We start from the raw sequence: 11,483 nt of genomic DNA on the forward strand, positions 1-11,483 counted from the left end.
GGAAAAAGGTCAGACTTGAGCTTGGGTATACTAATAATTTTTAGATATTGTACTGTACGTCTTGCGGGTCTTACGGGTTTTGCATACAAGTTTGTTGTGTCCGCAAGATTCGTAGCTTTGTGGCAAGCCGCAAGCTCGCTAATAAACTTTGCGGCAAGCCAGGCGGGTTAGCGGCCGCGAACGAGCCCGCCTGCAAGTTGAGTTGGCTGCATGTAGTCTAGTCAAGCTCACGGGATACCAGTTCTTGATGATTGGTTGCCTGCACGATACAACGTGCCTGGCTCCACTCATGCAAAAAGGTCGCCAGAGCCTGGCTCCAAGTACGTAGATTTTGTGCGGTTCTCTAGAACCAGGCTCGCTAGATGCAAATAATTACTAAGATAATGATGTTAGCATATGATTAATGTATGTTAATTGATATTATTGTATTTCAAACAATATTTAAGGAATAATGAGATGAATTAATAGCTACCAAAGGATAGTAAAATGCATCCTAGATCCTTAAACTTTTTATGGATTCTCAGTTAGGTCCTCGAACTAAAAAGTGACCAGTGAGGTCCAATCTACTGCTAATTATCACTTGAGTCCTCAAACTAAAAAATGATTATTTGGATCATCAATCTATTGTTGCACTCGACTAAAGGTCTAAAACCCACTGCGCCACCACCAACCGGCTCGTGGCCACGGTGATTAAAATTGCAAAGAAAACCTCCCTCTCCATCTCTCTCCCCTTGCAACCCCCTCTCTTGCAATCCACCTCTCTTTGTCTATTTGCATGGCCACTAAGTGTGTATGCCTTCGGAATGTAGGTGTAGCCACAAGGTCGACAAAGTAGCCTAGACGAGTGTGATGGCATAGTCTCGAGGCAGGTGCGACAGGAGACAGAGGAGGGAGTGGAAAGGGAGGAGAGAGAGAAGGGAGTTTTTTTCATACAAGTATCAACTGGCCCCATCCTATGCTCACGGTTTCTTCCACACCTGCTCTGGCCCTACCCCCGACATCCCACGTGGTGTCATGGATTATAGCTCCAAGACACAACCACGTTGGCCTTGCTGCTAACCATAGAAACCTTTCCATTGTCCTCACATCCCAATATCCCACCCCGTCATTGCCTCCACGCCGCCACACATAGGATAGCAAGGCTCTCTTTCTTCCTCTCCCTCTCTCTCTCCCTCTCCTAGTGGCATGCACTGCTACAAAAAGCATTTCTAGGGATGGCTGGTAACCCTTTGTAGGGGCAGTTTGCTCAGCCGCCCCTACGCAAGGGTCTCTACAAATCATACATTTGTAGGGGCGGTTCCTAGGCCGCCCCTACAAATCGATTTGTAGGGGCGGCTGGTGTACCAGCTGTCCCTACAAACAGGTATTTGTAGGGGCGGTTCAATCTAGAACTGCCCCTATAGTACGTTTTCCCGCCAAAAAATTTCAAATTTACAATTCAAAATCGCATTGCCGAACGTCCCACGACCAACGTTCCGAACCGCGTTCGCGTTGCCGAACGCCCCGTGACCAACATTCTGAACCGCGTTCGCGTTGTCGAACGCCCCGCGACCAACGTTCCGAACCGCGTTCGCGTTGCCGAACACCCCGCGACCGCGACTACAAGCATAAGAGTATTCTATAAACTACAATTACAAGTCCAATTCACAAGAATATATACAATCCATCATTAAATATACAAATTCCATACACATTGTTATCAACGTCCTAGGTATAGCCTTTCATTCTCACGAAGGTGTTGGTACTGAGGATTTGTACCTAACTCAGACTCTCGGTCATGGTAGGCGCCTCTGACGTGTACAATCTGGTCCAATATGAAGTTGCAAAGGTCGTCGACGAGCTCTAAAAGTTGGTCATCCTTGTATGGGTCTCTTTTCATTCCTTTCTCTTCTCTCCACTACAAGAAAACAAGTTTCGGTTTAGTATTTCATACCATTTACGAAGTTTTTATACTACGAGTGAAGAGGTTCAAACTTACCCTTAAGGGGTGTCTCCTGTAGGCACTGGTGTTACCCATTATAGAACATATATAGTATCCACAATGTATACTCCCAGTCTTCTGCTTGGGGCACTGTGTGTTTTGCATATGAAAATGTTAAGTAATGCTTTTGACAGCCATGTAACGGAGTACTAAAGAAGTAAGTTACACTTACCACACATAGTGTTTTTATAGCCAGCTTTTCCTTTCTTGCTGGATCATGCCTTCCATGATGATTAGTGACATAGAACCTAAATGCCCTGTTCGAATTATTTTAGCAAATACAACTTGTTAGTATCCAAAAGTGGACGTTACAAGTATGTATACAAACATATAAGCTAATAAGGATTGTCGATATTTATACATCTTGAGAATCGATATGAAGTCTTTGTATGTCACCGTGTCCTTATCTGATGAATCAAAGACCCATGCCATGCTCCTCCCGACATCGACGGCTATACAAATCCAGTGGTTGCTGTATGGATTTAATCATAGAACTAGATAAGCCCTTTTGCATCGAATAAAATATATTGAACAAAGCTTTAAGTATAGAGTTGAGCTTACTCGAAGTTGTATGGTAGCCATATAGTAGAGTGGTGTTGGAGATTTTTGAAAGCCAAGGCAATGTATGCCGCAACCTTAAGGGACTCTTCCCTTAGCTTCGCACTACGGATGCGCTCTTTTTCTCGAAGAGTCTTTGCAGCTGCTAGCTCTTTAGCATCCAGTGTCCACCGTTTAGGGTAATTAAAATTTGTTTAGGCTATAGCTTGAGGGTCTACATACCTGGCTTTCACACTTGGCATTTGTTTGACAATGTGCACTTGCATTCTACAAATCACGACGTGGGTTAGTTACAACAAAATTCAAAGATTACATTCATATCATATCAGGAGGACAAGGACTTACAGGCACCACGTGCGAATTAGATTCATCTCCATTTCTCCCAGGTGAAAGCATGTGTGCATGTTATTGAAGTCAAAGACAATTTTCCTGGCTGGGCTTCCAAATGTGCTGGTGGGAAAGCATGCTTGTATGATATCTATGCTCATTGGGAGAACACGCAAGTACCAATCATGGAACCTTCTCATTCCAAGTGGTAGACGCTGGATGTCCCGGTTTGGTAAGAAGGGCTTGCCTCTTTCATATGTTTTCGGGCAATCCTTTGACCATTCGATGGCATCAACATTTGGATACTGCTTTGCAATTTGGTAGAGTTTGCTACTAACGGCCTCCTCAGAACCCCGTGATGGGACTTTTTTAACTTGGTTCTCAGGCTTGAACTGGTCAGGGGAATACCACTTGGACACCGACGAGACGTCTTTGATCGGAACATAAACTGGCCTTATGTTGATTGGAATCTTCTTTCAGAGTTCCCATTCAGGCACGTCCTCATCTTCTTGTGCATCACCTTCTTCAGGAGACACTCGTTGTTCATGTATCAGTTGTGCTTGTTGAGAAGACTGTGGCATCTCATGATACACTTGCTCGGTACGAGCTGGAGAAGGTTGTGGCATCTCATCAGGCATATGCTCGATAGGAGGTAGGGAAGAATGTGGCATCTCAGGAATGTGGGGCTCATGAGACGGTGAAAATATCTCCCCGGCCTCAACAACTCACTCCAAATTTGGGAGAGGGGGAGGCGGCAAAGAAGCAGTCAATATAATGTCCCGTTTGTGCTAGAGGATGAACTGCCCCATAACATCTTCGAGTAACACCAGCCCCTCTAGAGTTTGGCTTCACTGTATGCACCTCGACCCTAGTGTAGTCCAGTGGTATCTTATTATTGTGGTGTAAGCCACCGGGAGGATGTGCCACACCCGTTGCCATCTCCATCACAGTGTTCTGTCAGTCGCTGAGAAACACCAAGGTGCAACTAGTTGGTTCCCATATGCGATCGACTAGGGTTGTGGCTGTAGTGGAACCTTGGCTGCTAGGAACTTTCGGAGGGTTACCAACTAATGCTAGTTCTCTCGACAGCGTCACTAATATCCGTGGCTCCGTAGATAGTCCTCGCTCTTTCAGCGCCTTCACAACTAGAGCCTTCACTTGGAGCTCAAGACTAGTCTCTCGGTCTCGGCCATATTTCTTGTACATGTGCCTGTCCTCTTCGAATCCTTGCTTCCAGGTCATCCTTTTCCCTAGCCCCCTGGTGTGGCCTATGTGCTCCTTGTTTTCCAAGCCAAGGCTAAGCTCGTCCCTCTCTCTAGAAGGATTGAATGAGCCCGTCTCTTTGTGTTCAGCATATTTCAGTATTCTTGATACCGCCTCTTGGGTCTCCGGCTTATCAAACTTAAGATTACTGCCGAATGGTTCTGTACTCCTCACATATATCCAGTTTCTTGAGCGTACCTTCAAGTTCATCACATCGATATTCCTAGCAGCTATGGCCTCTTCATCCATCTTCCTAAACTGCTCTTCCTTGGCATAGTAGCCACCGAGGCCTAGACGATGGTGGTGTTTGTTCCTCTTCATCAGCTCGGTGTTACGAGCACTGAGCTCCAATGCCTCCGGTGAAGTCTTCTGAGCCATGAGCTCCTCCCATTGACTAGGAGTTATTTTGCCGAACTCGTTGAAGGGAGTTAACCCCTTTTGGATATACTTCGTGTTGAGCTCCGACCTCCAACGTCGGAATGACTCTCCCATCATCTTGATAGCATTTTTTTACCAATTCATGCTTACTCTTTGGAAATCTAAAATTAACCTTCAGCTGTCTATCCCATAGTGCATTCTTTATGTTCTCTAGTACCTCTTTCTAGTTAGGGATTGCTGGGTTCAATTTATCTCTTACTAGGGCCCCGATCGCATTACGGAATCATCCTCTTAATTCCTTCAACTCAAGGATCTCCCCTGCCGGCCTGACCTCCGCTATCACATAACAAGCTTTATCTAGATATAGATTTCCTTTTTTATCCCCTCATTTCCTCTTAGGCTTGGTAGTCATGGTTGTGTCTTGAGTTTGTGGAGCAGAGGCATCGTGATCCATCTCTGTGGCTGTTGCCTCTGCTCTCCTTTCCTCTACTCCGTCTTGTCCAGCGAGATGTCGTGGACGTCGACATCGTCTTTTCTGAGTTTCAGGAGAGACCTATATATAGGACAGGTCAAAGTGTTAGTAGAGGTAACACAACCAAAGCTTTAGCAAAATTTACAAGCTAAGGCTTCTTCCCTACCTCCTCGTTCGGGTCAAAATCCTTGTCCAAATCTTCCTCTGTTGGCCTCCTTCTTGCTTCAGGTGGGAAAGGATCCTTGGAACTTTCATATCCCTCTTCTGACTCATCATCCTCTTCTTCTTCGCCTTCAGCAGCCTCTCCTTCGGGGCCTTCCTCCTCGTCACACTCCTCCTGAGTAAGCATCACTTCTAGATCCTTTTCTACCTCGTTATCGAACTGTTCCTGAGTAAGCTGGTCCTCTAGTGCTTGCTCCTCAAGGGTTGGCTGCTCATCATGCTCGGGGCATCGAGCTGCACTGTCTATTGTCCATGACATGATTTCGCGCTTTGTTCTAAAAGATGCAAGAAAGTGTGCTTTAGGTACGCGAGAAGGTATAAGAAATAAAAAAGGGCTATAAACCAAAGTAGTCCTATAAAACAATAATATATCAAAAAAACTAGTAGTAGTAGTAGTAGAGGCCTTAGAAATATGTCAATCATCACCTGATCTTGAACTTGGAGCATCAAAGCATCATAACAGAGAAGAGAGAAGAAGGTAATGTAGGGGCGGCTGCTAATGATGCCAAGTTCCTCACAAGTTCTTGATCATCAGCTCATATTCCATATAATGTATGGACTTGGACAATTTCATCATCGACAAAACAAAGAAGAGGAGAGGAGAGGAGAGGGGAGATTTGGCAAAAAAAAAACCAACAGTTGCTTAGCAAATATAGTGCAATAGCTGATGGCAAAAGACAGGACAAGAAGTCCTAGGCGAGTCCTGGGAGATTTGGCAAAAAAGCAACAACAGCCACTTAGGAGTAGCAAGTAGTAAGACGAGTAGTAGGAGTAGTAAGAGGAGGAGTAGTAGGAGTAGTAAGAGCAGTGGAGTAGTAGGAAGAGTAGTAGTGTAAGAGTAGTGAAGTAGTAGTAAGAGTAAGAGTATAAAGTAGTAGCTAGGACAACTTAAGTATTAGTTAAGTAGTAGTATAGAGTAGCGGCAGCAGTTAAGTAGTACAGAGTAGTAGTAGTATAGAGCAGTGGCAGTAGTTATGTAGTAGTAATAGTATAGAAAAGTAGAGAGTAGTAGAGATAGTAGAGTAGAGTAGAGGAGTAGTAGTAAAAGTAGTAGAGTAGAGTAGTATAGTAGTAGTAAAAAAGCAGCAGCAGTTAGTATAGGAGTAGGAGTAGAGCAGTAGTAGTAGTATAGAGTAGCAGCAGCAGTTAGTATAGGAGTAGGAGTAGAGCAGTAGTAGTAGTATAGAGAGTATTAGTAGTATAGAGTAGCAGCAGCAGTTAGTATAGGAGTAGGAGTAGAGCAGTAGTAGTAGTATAGAGAGTAGTACGAGTAAGAGTAGTGAAGTAGTAGTAAGAGTAAGAGTAAGAGTATAGACTAGTAGGAAGGACAGCTTAAGTAGTAGTTAAGTATTAGTAGCAGTAGTACTAAGGATTTGATATTGACGACCACTGCTAGTAAGCATCAAGACAGTGACAACCACTGGCATGTGCTAAAAGTAGTAAGCATCAAGACAGTTACAGAGTGGCATGTGCTAAAAGTAGTAAGCATCAAGACAATTGAAAGTATGCAGTGTAAGTGTCATGGAGCCCAATCAAAACCAAACACAAAACATAGAACAAAACGCAAATAAGAAATAACATGTGTACTTGCTGCTAGAAATTTCATGTTCATCACCAGCACCATGTAAAAAAAATCCTGCAAACTGCATTCTTAATTTCCAATCCGTTGAGAAATTGATATCCCGATACCTAAATTTTTGAAACTGCCACTCTAAAAAAAACTTATATCATGTTAAGTATAAATAATAATCATTCTATTTTTCTCTCTGTTCAGCAAGAATAATCAAGCATGAGACAGAATATATAAATAATAATCATTCTATTTTTCTCTCTGTTCCACATTAGCTGCCTACGTCGTCAACATCACTGGGGACGCCCTTAGGGCACCTATGTAAAGTGTTCAAACAAACAGACACAAATGTATAAAAGCAAGTACGATAGGTTAATCTAAAAAAGCTATATAAAAGATGCCATCTCAGATGTTTAGTGAGATGAAGAATAATTAGAAAAGAGGAAAAACAAAATAGACGGTAAACTTACAAACTAGCCACTCCCTTCGGGTATACTAGTATTTTCTAAGGCGTGCAACAGTTTCAAAAAAAAATACTCTGCCTATTGAACCACATATATGCTAAAAACCACATATAATTTCTCTGTCTATTAATTTATAATAGTTTTTACAGAATAAATTTTTTTAGCTAATCACATGTCTTCTCTATATCATCTATCTATCTCATCTCCTCATATCTTGGTTTTTATCTAAGAAACTATTTCCTCATCTATCTTCTTTAATTGCAGTGACACATCATCTTTTCCTTAGTTTAGATCCTGATTATTGAACATATAACTAGTTTCATCTTTCATGGTTGGGAGTTCCCTTAGAAATCGGACTGGAGGTAATTCATCATAGGCTCCAAAATATAAAGGAATTTCTATGACAGAATGATGTGGTCAGATATTTCAATTGAAAAGTATTATATGAATGAGCTATTAGATTGGTTATTATAGACGGCGGTATCTTCTAGCCACTAGTTAGCTTTATTACTAACCATTTCTCTAATTACTAAGAGAGAAATTTTATTATGTTATTATAAAGTATTGGTTTAAAGTTTATACCAATAATGAAAACATTTGTTTAGATGTAGTCGAATATTTTGTTAGCAAATGTTACTACTAAATATCAGTACAAAGAATATCCCTATTATCATGACGCAAGCGAAGACGTCACGAGCCGCTCGTGCTCACCCAACACAATCCTGTAAACTCTTAATTTCTAATCCTGCAAACACAAGCATACTAATTTTTGAAACTGCCACTCTTAATTTCTAATCCTGCAAACACAAGCATACTAATTTTTGAAACTGCTTATATCATGTTCAATTTCATTCCCTTCAGTTCTGGACTTACGACAAATCTCATACTAATTGAAGCAAACACAAGAATACTAATCTTACGACAAGTCTGAAGGTGAAGGCATAGAATTGCATAAGCAATATAATTAAGAAGAGCAAATAGAATTGTGAGGATTCTTCATCCTCTGTTGAAGATGGGGATGGACAACAGAGAAAGGGAGAGGAGGAACATACATGTGTCGTCGGTGCGCGGGGGCAGGGGGCCGGGCGTGGGGCGCCGGGAGCGTGCATCGTCGGCGTGCGGGGGCGGGACGTCGGGGGCCGGGTGCGGGACCGGCGGCGTGGCCGGCGGCGGAAACCCTAGGCGCGCAGGGGCGGGCGCCGGGGGCCGGGGGCCGGGTGCGGGACGCGGGGGGCCGGGCGCCTGGGGCCGGGTGCGGGCGCGTGGCCGGCGGTGTGGCCGGCGGCGGAAACCCTAGGCGCGCAGGGGCCGGCGCCGGGGGCCGAGTGTGGGCGGGCGCGGGCGGCGGCGGAAACCCTAGGCGCGTGGGCAGCCTGACGGCGTCGTCGGTGGAAGAAGATAGCGCCCAGACAACATCACTCCCGTGCGCCGTCCTATAAATACTCCCTCCTATTTCTAGGGGCGGTTCCTGATCTAGTCGCCCCTAGAAATACATTTGTAGGGGCGGTTCCTGATCCAACCGCCCCTACAAATAGTTTCTATTTTTTAAATTATAAATTCTATATTTTTTTGTATCATAAAAATACAAAGTAATATAAAAAAATTATGTATATGCACAAATATAATATTTTGTATTATTCTATACATGAATAAATATATATATATATAAACAATTGTAGTCAAAACAATATAGAAAACAAAAATTAAAAATTTGAATTTTAAAACTTCGACTACAATTTTATGACATTGAATGAAATAAAATGAAAATATTATAATAAATGAAAATAGAGTGGATGTTCAAATAGAGTCATCTGGATGTTGCAAAGGGTAGTCTCACACACATGCATAAAATGTAGTCTCACACACATACAAAAATATATAGTCTTACATACATACATAAATATATAGTCTCGCACGCATGCATAAATGAAGTCTTACAAACACACACTTACACAAACACTCCACGTTCAACAACTAGCTAGCCTGCTGTAACGACTTTCCCCTTGACATATTTTCGTTCCCATGGCATTATGTCTTTGGGAAGGTTCTTTTCGACAACACTGATCTTCTTAGAAAAGTCTGCGAATAACAGCATCTCATCGTAGTTATTGTAAGCTTCAACATCGTCCACGCCATCAACTCCAATAATATGTTGTTTCCCGGAGCCAACCACGTGCTTTGTCTTCTTCTTCGGGGGGAGGTTACTTTGTGGGTCAGACATATAAAAAACTTGTGCGACACGTGAAGCGAGCACCCAAGGGTCATCTTGGTAGCCTAAATTCTCAAGGTCTAGGACTCTCAATCCGATCTTGTTCAGTTGGTGTTGTTTGATCCAGCGGCATCGAAACAGGGCCACCATTATATCCCTTCCATAGTCAAGTTCACATATCTCTTCAATGATGCCAAAGTATTGGATCTTTCGCCCTAATCCATCGAAAGCCTCTATTCGAACGCCACTATTTTGGTTCACATATTTACTATCCTTTGCGTGGGTATAGTACGTGTACCCATTGATGTCATAAGCATTTCAAGATATCACTTGTCTCGATGGCCCCTCCGCCAACCTACTGATGGTAATAGAGTCTATGGTTTCTTCAGGCGGTATGTTTTGGTCCTTCAACCATGCAGTTAGTCGTTGCTTGTGCTGTTTCATGACCCAATCATCCGAACGACCATTTCTCTCCGCCATAATGATAGCCAAGTGTTCATCAATATACGGTTGCATCAGTTGTGCAGTTGTGTACTCTGCAAGACACTGTAATACGCCCGACTCACCTCTTTGTAATCATAGTCGATGAACACTTTTTTACCACTGGTGCCCTTTCCATCCAGCCTACCCTTGTGACGAGAATCGGGTTTACTAATCCCTTTCTGTACTTTTAGGTACTCTTGACAGCACTCGACGACTTCTTCAGTACTGTAACCCTCCATTTATAAGGGTGGCTGGTGTCTGGGCATCCGAGCACGTCACTATAGGGACGACTCCATCACCAGCCGCCCTTATAAAAAAATCAAACTGTTGCTAAAAAATTATTTTCTATGCAGTGATGGCGTCAGGCGGAGGTTGCGACCGATTTACACAAGAGGTAGATAGGACATCCACGACATTTGAACCTCGATGACTCCTTCAACATCCACAAGCTTGATTAGCTTCGAGAGTGGACTTGGCTGACATCGTTGGATCCATGGGCTGTGTTGGCGCTACAGGGAACTAGCTACGAGCAGAGCCAGCTGCGATCAGGACCATAAGAAGCAGTCCCAACCCATGGTTTCTATGGACAGTTTTCAAGAGAGGAAGAAAACCATTAATGTCTGCTAGAAACTATTCTTCCCAACCCATTATTCAATTAGGCGGTTAGTATTTTGCATAGGCACAAGACTTTGTAGCACCCAACTGTACCAAACAGTATCCATTCTCATTTGCTTTTACATCTCAAGAAAATATGTTTCAGAAAATCATATTAGCAGGGGACAAATATCATCCGAGCAGTCCCAAACAAGATATCAATACCTATTGGTACTGAACCATCTAATCACCTCAAAAAGCTACATGGCTGGAAAAGAAACAATAGGACAGACGGGGATTGAGCCAGGGAGCAGAAGAGTGTGCGCTTGCGGAGGGAGAAGGGCGGCGCACGAGCGGGAGCCACCGCGGGAGGGAGCGCGCGCTAGACAAGGAGAGGGAGGGGGCGTGCCCGCAGGGGGAGCTGGAGGCCGGGGGAGGAGGGCGCGTGCTGACTGTTGGCTCTGCCTAGGAACACTCACACGAACGCAAAGAACAAGAAGCTCGGCGACGAACACCCCGGCCGACGGACGGCCTGTATGTTGGCTTTTTTATTCACTGGACTTGACCAATGAACACAGAGGAGTACAGGGGCTACAAATAGGCCACGGACTGGCAAGGAGCTAACCTCCACGTCCGGCCATCATGCCATGATCCGCATGACTTGCTCAGCGACGTCTGAGAGCCACTCGCTCATCCAGGCATCACGGCTTCTCCATGCAAACCGGCAACACACACACACCACTCACTCTTGCATGTCATCATGCAACGAACTAGTCTCCTAACAAACTATGACTTGATCCTGGACAATAACTCGCACCGCAGCTAGCCTGCATGGCACGAACCTGGACATACCAAATTAACATGACACCACCACGGCGCAGCACACTAACGCACACACCATGGCACTGTCGTGGTTTATTCTAACAATCACCCCCTAAACCACAACACCCCCTACGCCCAGC

The 11,483-nt window shown here is 44.1% G+C and overlaps 1 protein-coding gene across 1 annotated transcript; it reads left to right on the forward strand.

Annotated features, from left to right (window-relative positions):
• Positions 1–8,287: 8,287 nt before the first annotated feature.
• Positions 8,288–8,674, forward strand: LOC136516185 (uncharacterized). The gene has a single exon (XM_066509550.1). It carries the CDS (start codon positions 8,288–8,290, stop codon positions 8,672–8,674), a length of 387 nt encoding a protein of 128 aa, XP_066365647.1.
• Positions 8,675–11,483: the final 2,809 nt, after the last annotated feature.

The sequence above is a fragment of the Miscanthus floridulus genome, chromosome 17, assembly GCF_019320115.1.
Source record: "Miscanthus floridulus cultivar M001 chromosome 17, ASM1932011v1, whole genome shotgun sequence".
NCBI lineage: Eukaryota > Viridiplantae > Streptophyta > Magnoliopsida > Poales > Poaceae > Miscanthus > Miscanthus floridulus.